Source organism: Camelus bactrianus, chromosome 32, assembly GCF_048773025.1.
Source record: "Camelus bactrianus isolate YW-2024 breed Bactrian camel chromosome 32, ASM4877302v1, whole genome shotgun sequence".
Lineage (NCBI taxonomy): Eukaryota > Metazoa > Chordata > Mammalia > Artiodactyla > Camelidae > Camelus > Camelus bactrianus.
Window position 1 is genome coordinate 1,410,906 of NC_133570.1, and position 21,902 is coordinate 1,432,807.

The following is a 21,902-nucleotide window of genomic DNA, read 5'->3' on the forward strand; positions in this document are numbered from 1 at the left end:
GGGGTGCAGGGGCGTGGGGCTAGGGGAGCCGGGGTGGGCGGGAAGAGGAGGCGCCGGCCGGGGAGAGCCGGCCCGGCGGGGCTGAGGGGCTCGGGGGTGGGCGGGGGCTGGGGGTGCGGGGGCTCGGGGCCGCGGCCGGGCTGGGGCTGGGGGAGCCGGGGTGGGCGGGAAGAGGAGGCGCCGGCCGGGGAGAGCCGGCCCGGCGGGGCTGAGGGGCTCGGGGGTGGGCAGGGGCCGGGGGCGGGGGGCGCCGGCGGGGCGAGGCTGAGGGGCTCGGGGATGGGCGGGGGGCGGTGAGCCAGGGGCGCGGGGGTGGGCGGGAAGGCAAGGCGCCGGCCCGGTCCGGCGGCCTAGCGGGCGGGACGGCGCGGGACGGGGTCCAGCAGCCCCGGCGCAGGGCTTCCCCGCCCCAGCATCCCGCGCCGGGCGCTGCCCCTCCGAGTCCTGGACGCTCCGACAGCAGAGAGGCAGGAGCAGCGATGCCCTCGGCTCTGCACCGGGGGAGCTGGGCTTTGAGAGGGCGTCGCAGGCCAGTGGCCGGGCTGCGCCTTGAACCCCCGTGCCTGAGCGAGGCTCTGCCGCGTCTCCAGGTTGATCTCGTCCCTGAAGTCCCGCCCAGTTTGAGTCTTTGCACCGCACTTACCGTGAACAGAAATTTCCCGTTTAATTGCGGTCGGCCCCTCCCCAGTGGGTGTCCGCTCCTGGAGAGCAGGGACTTGCCCGCTTGCGCCGTGTCTTATCCCTGGGGGCTACGGCAGGATCCCGCACGCAGCAGGAGCTCCGTAGATGAGTGCGGAGTGAATGCCCGCGAGGCCGCTCAGCCCGGGCTGGATGCTCTGAGTGAGGAGATAGTCGGGTAGGAGCCAGAGCCCAGCCTTTTGTTTCCGCTGTAAATAGTTTGCTTTGTGTTTGTTTACTCGACCTTAACCTCTAAATACACCAGCTAGTGGAGTACGTAGGTACTTAGGGAGTAACTACAGCAAATACCAGTCACTTTAGTAAGAGAAAAGTACTTTGTTCTTTCGGATTTGGAACAGAGTTCGATGCATTCCGCGTGTGTTAAGGATGACAGTGCTGTGAAAGATGGTGACAGTGAAATTAGTGGGTGTTTATAGAACGTGGAAGGATTGAGACATTTTAGGTCAACAGAATTAGCTATAACTTTTTCTTTAAAAAGACAAGTACTAATAATGCTGAATGTTTACATTTTGTTTCCCGGTACACAGAACCTCAGGCGACCCACTGCCTTAAAGCATCCATTGAATATAATGAATTAACTTCTAGAATGAATGTAGTTCTGTCCCGTGCTCAGTAAGCAGAGAGAATAGCCCCTCAGATTATTATCCATGTTCTGTGGCCCTGATGAAGAGTCTTGGTTTAGAAAGGCAATGAATATTCTTCCTTAGGATCATGGAAATTAGCTTTACCCTCATTCCCTGAAAGTTTCTTCATAGTGATTTTTCTTCCTTTCCCGTTTTTATTAATGATAAGACACTTTTTATTTTTTTATTGAAATGTAGTTTTAATTTACAATGGTAGTTGCAGGTGTACAGCAAAGTGATTCAGCTATACATATACATACATACATACTCTTTTCAGATTCTTTTCCATTATTATAAGAAATTGAATATAGTTCCCTGTGCTATACTGTAGATCCTTGTTGTTTATCTATGTTATATGTAATAGTGTGTATCTGCTAATCCCAAACTCCTAATTTATCCCTCCCCACCCTTTCCCCTTTGGTAGCCATAGTTTGTTTTCTATGTCCATGAGTCTATTTTTGATTTGTAAATACAATTTTTATCTTTCTTTTTAGGTTCCACATATAAGTGATATCATATGGTGTTTGTCTTTCTCTGTCTGACTTCATTCACCGAGTATGATAATCTCTAGGTCCTAATGGTCAGATACTTTGATCTCTGCACTTCGGAGGTGCACATCATGTCAAACAGCAAATTCCTGTTGTGTTGTCTCACTCAGTGGGATACCTTTCCTTGTTACTGTTAGGAACTCAAGTATTTGTTAAATGAAGAAATGATGAATGTATCTGCGTGTGAGAGGATAACCAAATTTATGTGATAGAGGGAAATAGTAAACAAGATCTGTCAGTGGAATATATAAGCAGCTTTTCTTGGCTTGATTAGCGAAAAATAAATGCGGTGTTATGGTTCCCCCGGGGAAAGGGGATGGGAAGGGATAAATCAGGAGTTAGAGATTTTTCAGGTAGTAACAACTACATATAAAATAAACAACAAATTTCTACTGTAGAGCACAGGGAACTGTATTCAATATCTTATAGTAACCTATAATGACAAAGAATATGAAAAGGAATATATGTATGTACATGTATGACTGAAACATGATGCCGTCCACCAGAAATTGACACTACATGGTAAACTGACTATACTTCAATTAAAAAAACAGAAAACAAAACAAAAAATAAGACAGTTATTTGTCACTCTTTAGGTATATGTGTATTTCAGCTCTTACCACAGCAGTATTGATAAGAACACGTAAACTTCTTTTGGTCTAGAATTTGAGAGCGAGAAGTCACCTTCTCGAGTCCAGTTCCATCTTGCTGTAGAGGACACCGTGGAGCCAATTATTGGAAGTTTCTGCATCTGGAGTTCTCTGATCTTGGGCACATAATTTTTAAACTTCTCAAAACTTCAGTTTTTCTTGTGTATAAAATGGAAATAACATCTTATCTACTCACAGAAGAAGCTGTGAAACAAAATTGTCTCCTGTGTGTGACACTCTAGGAGAAGGCAGGGGAGAGAAAATGCTGTATAATTACAAGTGCTGTTAGTATTTACTAGTTTTCTGAATGTTTTTAGGAACTTACAGAAAGCAGCCTTCTCTTTGGCATAAAATATTAAGTTAAAATTGAATTCGACACACTTAAGCTTAATAACTTGTAATATTTAACAGCTCATCTGAAAATTATCAGATATAAAAGTTTAAAATTCTTTTTTCAGGAAGTGTGCCCTTTCCAAGTAGTTCTTGGGGTAGTTAAATGTCCGTTCACAATCATGTTTCTAAATAGCTGATTTTTTTTCCTGGGTGAAGTTTAATATTTAATTTTGTTAGTTAAAATGCTTATGATGTCCACATAGACAAAATATTTGTGATGCCTTCTGAAAGTTTCCCTTACTAGCTGTTAGTGATTGCTACTGAGAAAAGAATTAGCACTGGAAACTACTTGGAAAGGACTTAAAAGTTAGGATGTCCAGGACAATCTGTCAGATACAGATTCAGCTGCTTCTGACCAATGATTCTGCTTTAGAGCAACCAATTCATTTGGGTGCAGAAAATTTAGGTGACTAGCCTAAAATTTCTTAAACTCTAAATCCAGAAACATGTTTCTGATTTTTGAAAAAATGAAAGGACTCCCCCCCCCCCAATTCAACAGACACTTGGTTGTCAGTTCTCCCCGAGGCAGTGTGCTGGGGGCAGAGGATGCAGAGATGAACCGGCCGAGTCCTGTGAGTGAGCACAGCCCAGCAAAGGAAGAGCAAAGAGAGACGAGGAAACATGTTTAGTAAGCAAGTAAATCAAAATGGACTCACCATCCTGCAAGATAATGACCCCCTATACTTCAATTACCTTTTTAAAAAAAAGTTCGTGAATGCAACTGGCTACATTGATTATAGTCAAAAAGTAAAACTGCAAGTATCAGCTGTGGGAATTTGCAGGGTAATAAACATAGTAGGTATGTGGAATTCATGAGTGGACCTATGAGAAAATTACTGTTTTTAATACCTGGATTCAAGGTGGTGAATTCCAAGTATAATTTTTTAAAGGGCGGGAAAAGCTGCCCAGATATTTTAAAAGTTATTGTTTGGCAGGTCAGATTTCACCTGTGGTGCGGAATGTTATGTTGGAAGGATTCAGATTCCAAATTAGAAAGTAAAAGCTTTTTTTCTAAACACTTCACTGAAATGTAAAATACTAAGAATTTCATATACGTTCGTAATTTAACTTCTGAATATATGTATAATTTTGTGTATGTTTATCGTTTAGAATTTCATAGTTTGTGAAATTCTGCCAACCTTTAGTATGTCATCAGACAGTTCCCACAGTTAGAATCTATAGTTTCCCTATTAAGTATGATAAGTAGCTGTTTGCATACAAAATAAAATAGCAAAAGCAAAGCATCTGCATTTCTGCAGGTGAATTACTTGCTTTTACTGAAAGTCATTCGTTTTGCATTTACAGAGACCTAAGAGATAGCCAGTGCTTGGAGAGGTTTCCTCCTTTCCGCCCTCCCTGCCTGCAGGGTGCCCGCTCCAGTCTTTGCTGTGCCCAGCGTGCCCTCCCTCTGCACCTGCTGCTCCCGGTCTCTCCCCCTACTTCTCTGCTGGCCCCACACCTCCTTCTCAGTTCAGTTATCGCACCAGGAAGTCTTCCGGCCCTCCTTCCCTCTCGTGCGTGTCCCCATAGATGGCTGTTTTCCTGTCTCTGCTCCTTCTGGGTGCACGTGAGGTCCTGTTTTCTTCCTGTGCCCCTTCCACCCCCCAGACTCTTCACCCTTTCCCAGGCAGATGGTGCTGTCAGGGTTGCTCTGAAGCCTCAGTGTTCCGCACGGAGCACCTGCTAGGTGTGTGTTGAGTCGGTGAAAACACCTGTGGTCGGGAAAATGCAGATGACGATGAAATCGTTGTCTTCAGGGCTCCTTTGGTTGCATGGGACAGAAACCTCTTAGCTAGAAAAGGGGACTGATGAAAGGGTGGATTGGTGCCTCGGACCTCGTGCAGGGATGGAGCCAGAGTGTCGTCCTTGAGCCTCATCTGCTGTGCACTGCTGCTGGGCACCGTGTGCGTCTCTGTGTCTCTGTTTCCCAGTTGCTCTGCTCGCTGCCTGCCCTGCCTCCTGTCTCTGCTCTTCATCTGTTCATTCAGCTGACCCCACTGAATGGCTGCTGTGTGCCCGGCACTGCTTCAGGCGTGAGATGGGACAAAACACTGAAGCGCTTGCTCCCGTGAACCGTGTGGTGGGGAGTGGACAAGAAACAGCTGAGTAACGAGTAATCAAGTGCCTCTCGTGATAACTTCTGGGAGGGAAATGGAACACGGGGAGTGGGTGTGGGCTGCTTGGGGCTGGGCTGTGACTGGGGTCTCTGATGGGGAGCTCTGATCGGGGGAGGGCTCTGGGCGGGGGGAGAGCTGAAGGAGGAAAAGGGGGCGCCAGGCACGGGTCTGGGAGGTGTGCGCTGGCACGAGACACCGCCGGCCCTAGGCTCCGCTGTGGGGACGGGTTGGTGTGAAGGACAGGAGGGCAATGCGCGATTGTCAGTGGTGCGCAGAGGTGAGAAGTCTTTCAACGAGTCTTTGAGAGAAAGAGCGGTCAAATCGCAGAAGCATTTGTGCAGTGCAGTGTTATTTATTCGAAGTGTAAGTGTCTGTGAGACAGTGTTCACGTAATATTAATTATGGAGACAAATACGTAGTAAAAATACAAAACAAGAAAAAGTGTGATAATCTACCATCAAGCATAAAACTGATTATATAAAAATAAGGGAAATGTTACATTTGGTGCCATAATTACAAACTGGCCAACAGTTAGCTTTTACCTGTTTTTAATTACAAATATTCTTTTCTTTTATAACTCAAGCGATTTAATTTTGAATAAAAAAGAATGTGTTCTATCAGCAGAGCTGCTACGACCGCTGTGCCTGTTTCACAGTAATGATCTCCCCACGGTTACCACGTGTAACGCCCCAGGGCGTGTGTATGTGGGCAACAACGTGGAGAAAAATCCAGCGTTTTATCCAACTTTGGATCCTCCTAATTTGTGACAGTTCAGCTTCTGAATTAGCTAAACAGCAAGCATTCCAGGGACAAAGTTTTCTTCTCTGTTCAACAGTCTAAACGTGGAAGTGACTTGCCGTCTCTTCCTCGCAATGGTTTTCACGTAGAGAGATGGCATTTTTAATGTAATGCTCCTCTAAGGAGAAGTCTTCAAATTGACCAGAAACGGAGTGCTGATGTTTGAATATTTATCTTGCACTTTGACACTTTGGAAACCCAGTGTGTCATACAGGAGTGTTCCCGCTGCCTTTAGTACACGCTGTGCCACCATCGTTCTGTTACTGCAGGCGCCTGTCGCGGGCGGCCAGCGGCTACGGCCCGGGCCGCGCATCCCAGCTGCAGAGGCTGCACGTGGCCCCCCCCCAGAACTGAGGCGGGCAGCAGTGCAGCTCGGATGAGACGGCCTTGCTTGGCAGTCATTTCCTGTTTCTTTTTTGTGACTGGGAAAGCGGAGGTGGTATTGTTGGGTCTGTTTCCTAATGTTTCGTAGTTTTGAGAATTCCAGACAGAACTAAGAAATACAAGCTTTAGGTTTAAAAATAGGGGAAGAGAAGGCAGTAGAGAAAACAGACTGCTGGTTATCCGGCTCCTTCTTGGTCTGCAGGTAGAGAAACATGATTTAGCAGCAAGTGAGTGGCTTTGTGCGTGAAGATCACATATGCCACATGGGTCTCAGCGTCCAGGAGGAGCTGAGGCTCTAGAGTGAGTGGTTGTTCACTGCCTGCTGCACGGAGTGTGGTTAGTATGTGATGTGACAGTTAAGTGACTGACTTCCCGGAGACAGAGTGTCACATTGGAAACTGTCTCCTGAGCCATGAAATAAATACGAGTTTCTTTCCCAGAGCGGAGGTGAAGTAGTGAGCTCAGGGTGGTGGCGTGTCATGCACACAGCGGGCATCTCACGTGTGGGATTTGCCTGGAGGTGACCCAGCGTCCAGGGGCGGGGGGAGTGGTGGTGTGTACCAGGTGGACCATCGTTGAACCCAGGTGATGGGTACATTGAGGATCAACTTTCAGGTTCATTCGCTCCCCTTCCCTGTGCTTATTTGGTTGAATTCGCAGTAAGTTAACTACTTCTGTGGTGACATCTGACCCTGTTGTTCCTGGCCCCAAGCTGCACGAGACAGCATCTTTTCCTCCCGAGACCCCTAGCTGAGAAGAGTGGTCAGCCACAAGGAGACAGGGAAATGCGGGCCCTGTGGGGATGGTTAAACCCCGCCGAGGGTGCCAGTGGTGGGGGAGGACGGTGTTGCGGCGGGGAGTGGGGGGGCTCGGAGGTGCGCCTGGGAGCCAGGCTTTGCATGGAGAGCTCGAGGTGAAGCCCCTCTGGGAGGAGGGGGACTGTGCATTTCTAAGAGCAAGGGCTTTCAGAATCTGATGGTCAAGGCACTCTTCACCCTGAATGTCTGGGGCGGCCCTTCACCTCCTCCTGGCTGAATGGGGATCTTAAAGTTATCAGGACCCCTACGTAAAGTATTTTAAGTTGCTCAGTGACTGTGAGCTGGAGGTAAAGGGCCACTCTCGTGGTTTGAGAGTTGGCGGAGCGGTGAGTTTTGTGAGGGCAGGGCACCCTGGTTCCAGTAGCTGCGCTGCATCTTGGCCTGGAGGCCATGGCACGTTGCTTGGCCATCCAGGATGTGTCTGCTGTGGAGGTGTGCACAGGCCCCAGGTGGCCCCGGGGGATGGGGTGGGCCGGCCCTCTGTACCCCCGTGCCCTGCGTGCGCACCGCCCTCTGCGGACCGGAGAGGGGCCCTGCGGCGGCGTGGGTGGGGTGGCCTTCGCGTTACTCTCTGCTGCTGGCCGGCTGCTGGCCGCTCTGTCTCCAGGTGCTCCTTTGCTGGGAATTAAGAGCATGGACCAGAAACGACTTTAAAAGCCTTTATTGGTTCATGCTCTCCCTGTGAAAATAATGCCGCTTCTGAAGCCCAGGTGAGCAGCTCTGCTTGCAGCCCCGCCCAGCTCCGAAGGAGGGGCAGGTGTCTTCGCCACCTCGCAGGGGACAGACTCCGAGAGGTCCACGCGCTGCTGGTAAGCAGGTTAGAACCCAGATCTGCAACTCCTGAAGTGGTGACCTTTCCTCTAGACGGCACTGTTTACTTGCTGGGAGAGCTAAGGTGACTGTCTTGGCTAATTAGCACGGTTCATTAAAGAAAGGATGGGGCCGATGTGCTTCCGTCCTTACTTAGAGTGTGAATCACCTGGGGCTCTCAGAACAGTGCCACGGGCTGGGGGCCTGAAAACCACAGAGCTGCGTGCTCCCAGCTCTGGAGGTCAGAAGCCTGAGGTCGGGATGCCAGGGCCGCACTCCCCTGAACCTGGTGGGGAGAATCCCGCCTGCTGTTTATCTCCTGGGGGGCTGGTAGTCCTGGGCACTCCACCTCTGTCTCCCTCATCACACGGCCATCCGCCCATGTGTGTGTGTCTCTTCTCACATGGACTCAAGGCACGTTGTGCTCAGGGCCCACCCTGCTCCAGCACGACCTCCTCTTAACTGACTCCACCTTCATAGGCCCTTTTACCAAATAGTGGTCACAGGCTGAGGTCCTGGGGGTGAGCAACACCTATTTTGAGGGACAGTTCAGCCTATAACACTTGTCCTGTGGACGGAACACAAATGAAACTCGTTCTCTAGCACTGCTGCTTAATTCCAGCCTCTTGGTGGACAGCTGGAGTCATGAGAGAGCAGGGTGGTGGCTCAGCGCAGCTCAGGGCACTGCTGGGAAAACCACTCGGGGAGGCCCTGGGGAGCCAGCGGGAGGAGAAGGGAGAGTCGTTCGGGGGAGTGCGTTCAGGAGCTCTGAGAGGCGGCCGGTCCCTGCCTGCAGCTGGACGGCACCTGCGCCATCTGCCATCGCGAGGTGGCTCTGCTCCCCCCCGCGGACGTCGGACGTTGCCCTGCTGCTTCAGTGCTGTGTCGCCCCGTTGGTAACGCACTCTGCACAGTCCCCTCATAGAAGCCCCTTGTGTAGGGGGCTCATGCCTCTATCTTAGAGAAGCACGTTTCTTCTCCTTTCACCCTGACGGATTGTCTTATCTGTGCCCAGAAGAGGCCCCGGCTAAGGGAGATGCCATCAGATCTCCCACGGGGTGGTGAAAGTTTACTGTTGATTTTTAGGCCAGAATCGGTTTGCCTTAGTGAGGGCTGTGGATGGTGCAGGGGGAGGATTTATTGTGCTTTCTTAAACATTTATTAATTTTGCAGAATTTTTCTTAGCTAACTTTAGTGGAATTTTGTTTCCAAATTATTCCTGGGTTGTAGGTCAATAAAGCTACACTTCAGACTTCCAGCGGTTAAAGACTTTGACTTTCCCAAGGGTTAAGAGAATTCCTGAAATGCACCGCCACCTCTGCTGCGGCAAGGTCGGAACTGAGCTGACTCATCCTCGTGTCCTCGGGGAGATGGTTCAGAACGGCTTCCTGCGCTGTGTTCTGGCAGGGTTCCTTTCCTTTTTCCTCTCGAATTCCACAGCTCTTACTGGATTTTGCATCACATGACTTGGATGAACACTGTGTGGTCCAGACGCCAGGCCCCGGTGTCTGACATGGTCCCCGCCACCCCATAGTTGCAGACAGAAGTCGCTTTCTTCCCACCAGAGACTTCTCACGGTTAGGATGTTCTGCCTGTGCAGAAGGGTAGTTCTTCAAGGGGAGCACCTGGACCAGAAGCTTCACCTGGAACTTGTTGAAATGTGGCAACATTCTGGAATATTCTAGAGTGTTCTCAAATTCATAGCCTGCCCCTCCCTAGCCCTGCTGAGTCAGAGACCCAGCCCTCCAGGAGCTTCTGATTCACCTCAAGTTGGAGAACCGTTGGCCTGGAATATCTCAGTCTTTACTCTTTGATGTTATTTGAAACCTGTCACACGACCTGGTTCCTAACAGTTAGCTTGGCTCCGCCCAGTGAGCATCACAGGTGCTGCTCCCTCAGTTTTACTCACTACTATCTTCTTGGCTAAGTCTTTTCCTTGTTAAGGCGTTTATTGATGACTCATGTGGGCGTGGCTGGGCGTTACTCAGGGAAAAATGATAAACAGCTAGTAAGTGTGAAAGGTCGTTGAAAATCATCGTATAGCCTAGAAGAGTTGGCAGCGGTGTCAGTGTTCCTCGTCTCCACAGAGAGCGTGCAGCGCGAGCGGCCTCACTCATGGGGGAGAGAGCTGGCTTGTGCTTTGTTGACCTGCGTTGTGAGGACGGACGGCTGTCCCCTGCTCAGTCCTGGGAAGCCCAGCTGCTGTCCTGGGCTGGGGCTGCTTCCCCAGGCATGCAGCCGTCCGCCCCGCCCCTGCCTTGGCCGGGGTCAGGGGTCAGGGTCCGGGTCGCTGGCCTGGCGGGCTGCCGGCTCCTTGCACTCCGCTGCTCTCAGGGAGTTGAGATCTTGTAGGCACAGGGTAGCTTTTGTCCGTCAGTTCACTGTCTGCGCCTACGTGAAAAGTTTTAAAACCAGAATTTTACGTTTTATGTTTTTTCATTTTAGTGTAGGAAAAATGATGACGGGGACACAACTGTTGTTGTTGAAAAGGACCATTTTATGGACGATTTCTTCCATCAGGTAAGAGTCATTCAATGAAACCCAGACTCTCTGTCTTTAAACATCATTATGTTAATGTAGCTGTGCAGTGGTCATATTTGAAATAATACAGAAACTGATATTTTAAAAAGTTGGTGGTGGAATTACATGATGGTGATACATGGTGCTACTGATGTAGTCGTTACTGTTGAGCCGTTCTTCCTGCTCATTGCCTTGGGGGGCTGAGGCGGTGGCCTTGGATGTGGGGACAGCAGACTCATCCCTCCGCCCCCGCCCACGAGGAGGAGGCGGACGCCCTCAGGCCGGGAGGTGCTTGGGGGGCGGTGCGCTGCCCATGGGCTCATGCTGCTCCCAGTGGCTGTTAGCCCTCCTCCCAGAGCAGGGTACCTTGGAGAGACCCTGCCACACCCTCTGATATTTACAAGTTCTCACTTGTGCCCAGTGGTCACTTGGTCCTTGCGAGTGGGAGTCCTGGCAGCAGTGCTGCCCCGGCTGCTGGTCGTGCTGAGTCTGGAGTGCACCGTGCGCACAGCGAGGCCGCTCCCCGGAGCAGGGGTGAGGCCCTTGCCTTGATGGCGTGGATCAGAGAGGCTTCCCACGTTTCAGAACGTCGGACCCTCGGTCAGATGGGACTTCTCTCCTGGAGGGCTCACACGTGAGCAGAAATGTACCTGAGGAAGCTCCTCCGTGTGGCCGTCGGTCAGCGGGCCTTTCTCTGAGCCATCAGCACAGAGGCCACTGCCCTGGACCTGCGTCCTTGGATCTGCCCTCATACCTGTCAGTTCTCTGGGCTTCACCGCGAGGCTTTTCCCTCTCCCTCTTAGCTCCCCAGGGCTGTTTCTAGGCTGCCATCATGCTTAAATTATCTTTTTTTTTTTAAATTGAAGTGTAGTTGATTTACAGTGGTAGTTTCAGGTGTACAACAAAGTGGTTCAGTTACACATATACGTACTTTTTTTTCAGATTCTTTTCTATTATATGTTATTACAAGAAATTGAATACATTTCCCTGTTTACATTCTTAAACCTAAGGAATAGTTGATCAAATTTTGCATAATATCAAATTTTTGAAATTGAGTCAGAGAACAAATATTTTGATTATTAAACATGAAGAAAAGAAACGTTTTCGGTATAATTTTTTAATGATGAAAACTTTACTTGCAGGGTTTGTTTTGATTGTGCTGAATCTAGTCTAATAGTTTCAATGGACTCTTAAATCCATTGACAGCCTAAACTGGACTGTCAACACGTGGATTTGAAAGTATGGAATATGTTAATAAAATACAGCATTTGATTCTAACTTAAGTTCGGTTTCATGTGTTAAATAGTTGATTTAGTTTGTGGTTGATTTCTGTGAAATGGCTTCTTAGACAAACAGAAGCAAGTGTTACTTGCTAATACAAACTCTTTTTCAGAAAATGGCATTCAGAGCTTAAATATCACATAGAACTTTGCAGAAAGATACGTGTGTTGCTCATGACCCGTGTTTGGTTAAGACAAATAGTGCTCTGACGGGCGGCCAGGGAGTCTCCTTTTTGTGATGGTGACGTGAGGTGGACATAAAGGGCAGTTGCGGTGGCCCTTCCCTCCTGGTGCTGAGCTGGGCCAGCAGTCTCCTCCTTGGGGCCACACGGAGGCTTCTGCTGCAGAGGTGCTGGTGGTGTGTGATACAGAACCCTCCAAGAGGTAAAACAGTATCTTTTCTACTTTGAGACAGGTGCGTACCACTAATTTACTTCAGAAATGGTGCCTTAAAGGTGGCTAATTGAAACGTAGATCTGTGCACTAAAACCAAAAAGTCATTATTTGTGTTTAAGCTGTCACGGTAAAATCACAAAAAATTTAAAAGAATCAGCTTTAATTTTGTGTTTTTTTCCATGATTAATAAAATTAAATTATAAGTTTGTGAAGTTCTGTACAAATTGTAAGTGGAAGTAGCGCCCAGGCCTGATAAAATAGCCATGAAAGCAGAATTCTGTGTTAGACTCTCCTCTGATAACATGGGTTTTCAAAACGTGCCCTGGGGCCCCAAGACCCTTCTGCAGAGTTCATGTGGCCAAAACCACTTTCCTGATAACGCCAGGACGTTTGCCTCCCCCACCATCCCCTCTCCGGTGGCTGGTGGCAGAGCATCCTAGAGGCCACATGCGGTGTGACAGCCCAGCAGGCCAAACGCAGAAGCAGACGTCAGAATCAGGACGCCCTCCGTTTGCTGGGAAGTGCAGATCACTGCTCTTCCTTTACTGACGTTTGGGGAAAATACATTATACATGCGTCTTAGTTTCCCACGGCTGCTGATAGCTTCCCCCGCACGCAGTGGCTTCACACAGCACACATTTCTGCCTTACAGTCTGGAGGTCAGAAGCCAGAAGGGAGCCGCGGGGGCCCACGTCCAGGTGTGCGCAGGGCTGAGCTCCCTCTCCAGGCTCTGGGGGACGTGTTTCCAGCTTCCAGAGGCGCCCGCGTTCCTGGCACGTGGCCCCTCCCTCTCCCCGAAGCACACTGCTGTGGCCTTTGCCGGTCTGATCACACCTCTTTTTTCAAAATTTGATCCTGTTGCCTCCGTTTTATAAGAACCCTTGTGGTTACGTTAGAACAGCCCAGAGAGTCCAAGGTAATACCAATCCAGACTAATCACACCTGAAAGTCCCTTTGCCCTGCAAGGTCACGGTCACAGGGTTCAGGTGTGGGCGTATACCACACGCGCAGTGGGCTTGTAGTTACTGTTTCAACTGAATGAACGCACGTCGAAGCTGCTTCTCCGCGGTGGCAGTTACCTGTGGAGAGCTGCGGCCTACAGGAGCCAGAGCTCTCTGGGGCCTTCGGTGACTTTCCAGGACAGAGGTCCCAAGACCACATCCGTGGGCTGCGCTTGGCGGTAGGGCTCCTCACGTCTGTCCCACCGCGGTGTCCTTCCCCGTGGTTGGGAAGTGACGTGGAAGGTGCATACGGGGGTGACCGAGCTCCCGCTCCTGTCCTCACCTGCTCTGTTTTCTCACCTCTCTGCTCCACAGGTGATGCTTTTTTTAGTTTCCTGTTTAGATGTCCCAGTGTTTCTTCATGTAAATGTTAACATCTGCAAGTTATTCTGTGCTTGTGTTGACCTCTTTCCTGCATCATTGCTAATGCGTATATATGTTTTGTTCTGCACTTTCTGGGTTTGTTTTTTTCTTTCTCTCTTTCTTTCTTTTGGTTTATTATTCGCTTGTTTTTAACTTAATATAGATCCTGGAGACCTTTTCATACCTTTGTGTTAGTTCCATAATGTAACCTAACAAGTCCCCCGTTAGTGGGCTTTGGGGTTTCCCTGATCTCTTAAATGTGGAAGTTGTGCTTAAGGGCTGCACAAACTTAGTAGTTGAAAACAGCACAGATTTATCCTCTTCGTTTCTGGAGACCAGAGGTCCAGACTGGTTTCACTGGGGTGAGATCAAGGGGCCAGCAGGGTCCCAGGCCCGGAGGCCCGAGGGGAGAATCCATTTCCCAGCCTGTCCAGCCCTGGCGCTGCATCCTTGGCTCGTGGTCCCTGCCTCCGTCTCCCAGGCCAGCAGCGTTGCCTCTTGCTTCCCCAGTCGTGTGCCTTCTTCTGTAGCCACGTCTCCCCCTGCTTCTCTCTCCTGAGAACCCTTGTGATTGTATCGAGGGCCCACCTGGGGAGTCCGGGCTGGCCTGTGCCCTCGTCCCGCAGGCCTTCCTCTAGTCACACCTGCAATTTCTTTTGCCATGTAAGGGAACAGTCACCGGTTCCGGGGATGAGGACCTGGACATCTGGGGGACGGTATTCAGCCCACCACAGAGGTTTCTGAAGATAATGTTACGAATCCACCTGGACAAACCTTGCTAATGAGTGCATTACATTTGTAAACAAGCATTGAATCATTTAGACTATAAGAGGCAAAAAATAATGAGAAAGCTTGGCCGTGCCAGCTGTGAAACCTGCTCTCAGAGAATGTTCTTGCCAGCGTGTTGTGCCGGGCGAGCTCCCCTGCCGTCTGCGCGGGGCACCGCAGGGGCACTGGGTGCTTGGAGTTGCTGTCAGCTGCAGTGATGCTGCGTCTCGGCTGTAAACCTTTCCACAGCCTCGTGGGTTTTGCGGGTGAATGTTGGTTGATGTTGCCTTGGTCATAAAGGTAGATGTTTTAATGTGATATGTTTCCCATTATTTTTTAAATTAAACAGATGCGAAAAACACATATTTCTTTATGTGATAATCATTCCTTTACTTCCCTCCTTTCTCCTTCCCTTTTTAGGTAACGAAAAGTGGTAGCAGATTTGAACTTGCCACCGTGGTGATGGCTTTCTGTCTCTCCTAGGTTGAGGAGATCAGAAGCAGCATAGCTAAAATAGCTCAGCATGTTGAAGACGTGAAGAAAAACCACAGCATCATCCTCTCTGCACCAAACCCAGAAGGAAGTAAGTCGTTGGTTTTGAAAAGAAGTGTGTCTGTCTGTCTGTCTGTCTGTCTGTCTGTGACACAGGCCTCAGCCTGGCAGCTCATGAGACTGGGCTGGGGGTCGTCCCAGTGCTAGAGGCTGGCGGGCCCGACCTCAGGATTCTGATGAGTCTGTTCTGGGTGAGCCGAGGCGTCTGTCCGTTGTTCAGCCGGGGTGAGGACCACTGATGCGGGGCGTCCGCAAGGCTACAGAAAGGTGGCTTTGCGGGAGTTTGGGGCTGTGTCAGTGACTGGCCTTAGATCTGGAGTATGTTCACAGCTAAACAAGAGTAATAGAATTTTGTGTTTAGATGAAAGTAAGAGATTGATTTCGGAAACAGTACTTGTTAGAGCAGGCTTAAAGATGAAGAACAGACGAAGAGGCGGTCTCAAGTCCTAAGCAGAGACTTCTGTGTGGAGTGTGCTGTTCTCAGTGTCTGGTGGCAGCGTGTGACCACGTGATTTTAAATTAACCGAGCACCAGGCATTGGAGGTTACGAGAAAGTGTTTCCTTGATCTGAACTGATAAATTTTGCAAACTTTTAAAAGTAAGATGGATCTGGCTGATAAGCCAGAGACTGCAAATTGGGATCCATACCCCTTTTCTGGGGGGGGGTGTTAATACCGAGAGTTTTAATCCATGAAAGTGACTGTCCCTCTACTCACGCCGTCTTTCATTGCTCTCAGTAGTGTCCCACAGGGGTCGCGTCAAGGCCTCACACACCTTTCACGCCAGTGCAGATAGTCTCTGCTGTAACTTTTATTTTCTGATTGTTTCTATATATAGAAATACAGCAGGATTTGCATGTTGATCTTGTATCCCATTATCTTGCCTAGTTACTGATTTCAGCAATTTCTCGGTAGATTCTGTTGGGCCTTCTCTGCACCCAGTCACGTCCTCTGTGGATAATGACAGTTGTCCCTGAGTCCTTAGGCTTTTCGTTTTCAGTTGACTGACTTCCCTGACCTTCCATACAGCATGAGTAGGGGTGGCGGTGGGGACACTGATTCTCAGTCTCGGGGAAGAGTTGAAGCAGCTTCGTTAGCAGATTGTTTGGTGTGGCCGTACACTGAAGAAAGAGCTCGGCATTAAATTGAAAAGGAACTCATTTTTGTCAGATTTTGCATTCTTGTAGAATACTGCTTTGCGTGTCTGTAGATGCCCTGTCTTATGATTTAGAAGAATGTTTCCCGAAGTGTGGGGCCCCTGGAGTGGGAATCTCATTGGCTAGTTTATGAAGCAAGTTCTGTGGGGTCGTCTTTACACCCCGTCCCCTGCTTGGAGAGTTACAGTGTGCTAAGCGTCATGGAGGCTCTGGGAAGTCCTGCACGAAGAAGCCTCTTTCCCTTTGCTCAGGTAGTGATTTTGCCAGAGTGTTTGCCCACAGAACTTTTACGTAACACCTGTTAGCATCTTGCTTGATTCTTGGAGAAGTTGAATTTGAATAAATGTTAGTGTATTGTTTTTGTTTTTTTTTTTTTCTGAGAAATTTGCCTCCCTAAACTTTCGTCACCAAGTAAGAGCAGATATGATTGCTTGAGTGAATTTAGAGCTCTTAGTGCTTCACAGTCGTCCCTTGGGCCTAAAGAGAATGATTGCTTTTTGTCTGTTCCAAAACAGAATGGAACCAAAATGTAGGAAGTGACATCTAACTGCTTACTTAAGTTGGTGTTTGGAAAGAAAAATACAGTAACTCCTGCCCCACAGTGCCAGCCCTGGAAGTGCCAGGAGGAGGCACCTGGCCCTGGGCTGCTGTCCCCGCCCGGGCGGGCAGGCAGGGGAAGCTGGAGCCCCGGCCACCCTGCGCAGGCCCCTGGGTGGGCGCCCAGAAGGGCTCTGAGCGCAGTGGCCCTGGTGGAGCCATATGGCAGCCTGGCCAGCCTGGGGTTGGGCTGCCCCGCCCGCTCTCCTCCCCGCGCGCCTGCGGGCTCGCTGTGCTTCTTGGCTTCTCAGGCCTCAGCTGCCTCAGGGGAGAGCGCCTCCGGTCGATGGGCACTTCTCTGGGTTGCCTTCTCTTGAATCTTCTTTCCTGCCATTTTGGCTTTATGACACCTCTAAGCATCTTAAACCATTTTGTGCAGCCCTCTGTGGTCAGCAGAGGGCCGATGAGACTGCCTGCCCACTGAAGAGGATGCTGCCAACACGCCGTTCCCTCTGTGACTGGAAGTCCCGCCTTGACCAGTGCAGCCTGAGCACCCACTTCTGTGGCGTGTCACGTCAGTACGGCAGTGCCCCTTTCATTCCTCTCACTGCCGCCTGAGCCCTGCGCGCTGTGTTAGCAGGCAGGTCCAGAGCCTCCATCCCGGGTGACCCCCGCCAGGGCTTCCTTATCCTGGGAGGGGAGTCCCCTGTGGGCCGCCCGCTGGGAAGGGGCTGACCCTGCAGTCGCAGCCTCGGTTGGGGTGCTCCTGCAGCTGCTCAGGGTCCCCAGCTGTACCCCGGCCCTGGCTCTGGCGCATCGTGTCCTCAGCTGGGCCCGCCCCTGCCCAACCCTTCTGCTGCAGGTGCACTTCCCCCTGGACCCCTTCCTCCACTCGCCTTCCCCAGACACGGTGAGGGGGTCCAGCCCTCCCACCAGGGCCCGCCGGGGTTAGAGTAGATAGCAGAAAAGAAATGAAATATATGGGAGGAACTGTTCCCCCCAGCACATGGTTACATTTCTGCTTTCCTTTTTCAGGTCTAGGTTAGCAATGGATTCTGTGAACTGTTTCATCAGTTAGTTGGTACATCAGCCATCCTCAAACCTGGGTGTGCGCCAGGAGCCCCGGGAGGCCTTGTTGAGTCACGTGACTGGCCCAGCCAGCCAAGTTTCCTATTGAGTAGGTTGGGGTGGGGCCCAGGAACTTGCATTTCTACGGAACTCCTACCTGACACTGAAGCTGCTGGTCCGGGACCCACACTCTGAGAGCTGGTGGCACGAGCAGTTTTTAAGAAAAAGACAAACCTGAATGTTAACAGAGAACATTGTTCTGTCTAAGTTTGTAGGACATGCTGTTTTGGATATCATAGCTCAGGTATCTTTTTTTATTTTAAATTTCACAGAAATAAAAGAAGAGCTTGAAGATCTGAACAAAGAAATCAAGAAAACTGCTAATAAAATTCGGACCAAGTTAAAGTGTGAGTTTAAAGTTTTGATTATGTGTAATCATTGACATTGGGAATGTGGGAAATTATTATTTTCTTCTTTATAATTTTTATGCTTTTACATCTTCAAAAGTTAAAATTGTGAGCACTTTAAATTATTTTTATGTACCTGGAATAGTAAGCCTTGTCTAAGCTATACACTGTCCTAGAATTCTTGAACTCCCAGCTCTGGGGAGCACATACCAGGAGCTGAAGCTCGTGACTGTTAAGCACTAATTCATATTCAGCAAGAGCAAGCACTTGCACACTGTTCACCTTTTACGCTGTATGTTTATTGGTGTAGTTTCGGGCCAAACTCAAGGCCCTTGAGCAGGTGAGCAGCCTTTAAAGTGAATCACCAGATTCTTCTTCAGGGTTTAGTTGACGAGCTCTTTTGAACATTTAGTACAATTCAGCTTAGTTGATGGCTCAGTTTCAACATCAGTGGATCCCAAGAGGTTTACAGCTTTCCTCTGGGACTTAACCCAGAGGTGGTGTTTTCTTGATATGGTAGAAAGACACATTGCATTTAATTTTTGCAAAATAACATTCAAATCAAGAATGTCTCTGAAGATCAAGGCCTTTATTATGGGAAATTTCAGACATATATGGGGGTGGAGCCAGTGTCCATGACCTTCAGCTCCACAGTCCTCAGTGGCCCCCACCCAACCTGGTTGGTTTTGCAACCAATCCCAGACATCCCGGACTTTACCAGCATATGGTCTTCAGTGTGTATTTCTAAAACAAGGATTTCCCTCCAAAATACAACTGTAATACTATTATTACATCTAAGTTACATTTTTTTTTCTAATTTGTTAAAACTGTTTGAGGGGGGCACATAATTAGGTTGGTTGGTTTGTGTTTTAGAGGAGGTACTGGGAATTGAACCTTATGCGTGCTAAGCGTGCGCTCTACCACTTGAGCTATACCCACCCGCTAAGTCACATTAAATACTATTATTTATTATAAACCAGCCAATCAGGATTTAGACTTCCCCAATGATCTTTTAATTTTTTTTTAACAGTTTGTTTGAATTGGGTTCCAAATAAGGACTATACACTGTGGTTGTCGATATGTCACTCAAAATTTCTTTAGATTGGTTTCTCCTTCCATCTTTGCCCCCAGCACTTTTTTTTTGGTTGGAGAAGCCAGGACGTTAGTCCATCCAAAGTTGCCATGTTGCAGTTTCGCTGACTTCCCCCCTCTGATGTCACCTAACAGGTTCCACCGTCCTCTGCAGTTCCTGTCAATTGATAGTTAAGTTCTCCAAACCGGATCAGGTTCAGCTTTTTTTCTTTTAAACATTAAGCTGTAACATCTGGCTTTATTTTGTAATATTATCAATAAATGATTACCAAAATTCATACATTTAGTAGTTGAAAAGATAAATTTCAGATAGGGCTTGAAAAGCTTTTTTTTTTTTTTTTTTTAGTTTAAAAGGTAACTCTTTCTTGTGTTTCTAGCTATTGAGCAGAGTTTTGATCAGGATGAGAGTGGGAACCGGACTTCGGTGGATCTTCGGATACGAAGAACCCAGGTTTGACTGTCAGCCTCGTCTAGATTGGAGTGATGTCCAAGAATTAGGCCTCTTTACTTTCTTCTTCCAGATTTACAATAATTTCGTCTTTACTGTCCCACGAATCCTCACAACATTTCCGCGTAAGAAAGGCATAGTGTTTAGATTACCTCTATATTACGAAGGAAAAAAAAAAATCTGTTCAGCCCGTCAACAGAGTTCTGTTCTGAAGACCAGAGAATCACCCGAATCCTTGCAGTGCTGGAGCTGAGACCCTCGCCCTGCAGGGGTTTGCGGGGCAGCACAGTGGGACTCAGTCCACTTAACTCTGCCTGACAGATGGTGGTTGTACATTTGGGCTCTGGGGGCAGTGTGCTTGGGTGCCAAATCTGATCCAGTCAGCCTGAAGCCATGGACCTACTGGCTTCTCTAAATCCTGGCTTTCCCTCCTGTCGCACGGGGGCAGTAACAGTGCAGCAGGGTCACTGTGAAAATCAAGCACACTTGTTCATGTCGAGTTCTCAGCTTAGACTCCGTTACAGAGTAAGTTGCTCTTATTTTCCACTTGAAGGAGTAAGTAGCTGAATAGTTTGAATTTTTGCAATGTGGTATTTTCATTGATCACTTAACAGAAGTGGCCATTATGTATTGATCCAGTTTTTCCTGTGTTGCCAGCATTCAGTGCTGTCTCGAAAGTTTGTGGAAGTTATGACAGAATATAATGAAGCTCAGACTCTATTTCGGGAGCGAAGCAAAGGACGGATACAGAGGCAGCTGGAAATAAGTGAGTCAGTGAAAATGCTGTCTTTGTTAAAAACGTATTTTTCTTCCTTAAGGTCTGACATGAAGGTATGTAACTCCAAAAAAGTGATTCCATCTCTGTTTTTGTCAGTACTGTAAAACCTAAAGCCCTTACAGAGCTTCCTGTTCATTGAATCAACCAGCCTATTGTTTACTGACCTCCTTCAGAAATTCTAGGTGAGTGGACCTCAGAGTACTTTCTGTTGACCAGACTTGTAGAGGGTTAATCAGATTTGGAAAACTTTCAGCCATCATCTCCTGGAGTAGTTTCGTGTCCCCCTACCCTTCCTGCCCCGTCTCAGGAGACCGTTCCCGGGGGTCTCTCATGGTTCTGCAGGTCTGGTGAGCAGACAGGCAGTGCCCTCCTGCTCCGGACTCCCTTCCCAGGATGTCTGTGTACGCTCAGCCTGGGCAGAGGCCGTGCGCGTGCTGGGTAGAGGTCAGGCGGGCTTGCTTACTCCCCGTCGTGGAAGAGCAGGGTTCCGAGCTGCAACACTGGCCCAGTGTGGGCACCGGGTCTGCTGGGCTGCTCTGCCCCCCAGGGACTCGGGGAGGGGGAGGAGCGGTGAGCACGGACCTCATTAAGTGACACTGTAACAATTTTATTGAGAGACAGTTGACATGCCATGTGAATGATGTTCCAAGTGTATAGCCCAGTGGTTTTAGTATATTAGCACAATCAATTTTAGAACATTTTAATCACCCCTAAAGGAAACTCTGACATGTGACCAGTCACTCCACTTCCCTCCCCCAGCGCTAGGCAGCAGCCAGTTTACTCTCGTATTTGTAGATTTGCCTATTTGCATGTCGACATAAACTGGCCTCCTCCACTGAGCACAGTGTTTTCAAGGCTCCACCATATTGTAGCGTTTATCAGTGTTTCAGCCTCTTTATGGTTGGATCACGTCCATCGTGGGGATGGATCACATTAACGATAGGTTTATTCAGTCATCAGGGGATGAACATTTGGGTTGTTTCCACTTTTTGGTGATTATGAATGATGCTGCTAGGAACATTCACATTAAGTGTTATTTTAATTATTATGACAGTTACTCATTTAATTTTGTCTTTTGTGGCACGGAGTGTGAACAATAGTAATCATCAGTTGGGTTGTTCCGAAAACCTGTGAACCTGTTCATAGAGAGCATCCACACGTTTAACTCAAGGAGTGAGACCGGAAGTGTTCATGCCGGTCGCTCTGATGCTGCGTCTGCACCCTCGCCCTTCAGCGCGTGCGCTCAGCTGTCCCCTTCCCCACAGCCAGAGTCACCCTTTTAGGAAAACTGATTTGCCCAGAGTGTGTGTGTCAGTTTCCTTTTTATAGTTGCTTCTCGTTCATGCTAACACTGAGCGTTGTTGTTCGTTCCAGTCCTAAAGTTTTTCATGAGCGGTTTCCAGTGCTTCCTGCTTCTGAGTCTTACGTTAATTTCTTTCATCATTAATACTTGCCTAAGAAAATACATTTGAAAGTTTAGGAAAACATTGTTTAAAAATGTTAGCAACTCAGATTGTAGCTGCTAACTTACGGGTGCCAACGTCATTTTCAAATATTGCTGCATTCTGAACGGAGGTTTACTTGTTAATATTTTAGCTGGAAAAACCACCACCGATGATGAACTCGAAGAGATGCTGGAAAGTGGCAACCCCTCCATTTTCACGTCAGACGTGAGTATGTGGGGGGCTTTGTGACC

The 21,902-nt window shown here is 48.7% G+C and overlaps 1 protein-coding gene across 3 annotated transcripts in view; it reads left to right on the top strand.

Moving 5' to 3' along the window:
* STX2 (syntaxin 2) overlaps positions 1–21,902 on the top strand; it is a 31,950-nt gene that overhangs the window by 311 nt on the left and 9,737 nt on the right. For all 3 annotated transcript variants that reach the window (XM_074355857.1, XM_074355858.1, XM_074355859.1), the window contains exons 2-7: positions 10,286–10,360; positions 14,652–14,751; positions 17,814–17,888; positions 19,358–19,431; positions 20,086–20,194; positions 21,803–21,876. In XM_074355857.1, the coding sequence (XP_074211958.1) occupies positions 10,286–10,360; positions 14,652–14,751; positions 17,814–17,888; positions 19,358–19,431; positions 20,086–20,194; positions 21,803–21,876 (507 nt within the window). The remainder of the gene's footprint in view (positions 1–10,285; positions 10,361–14,651; positions 14,752–17,813; positions 17,889–19,357; positions 19,432–20,085; positions 20,195–21,802; positions 21,877–21,902) is intronic.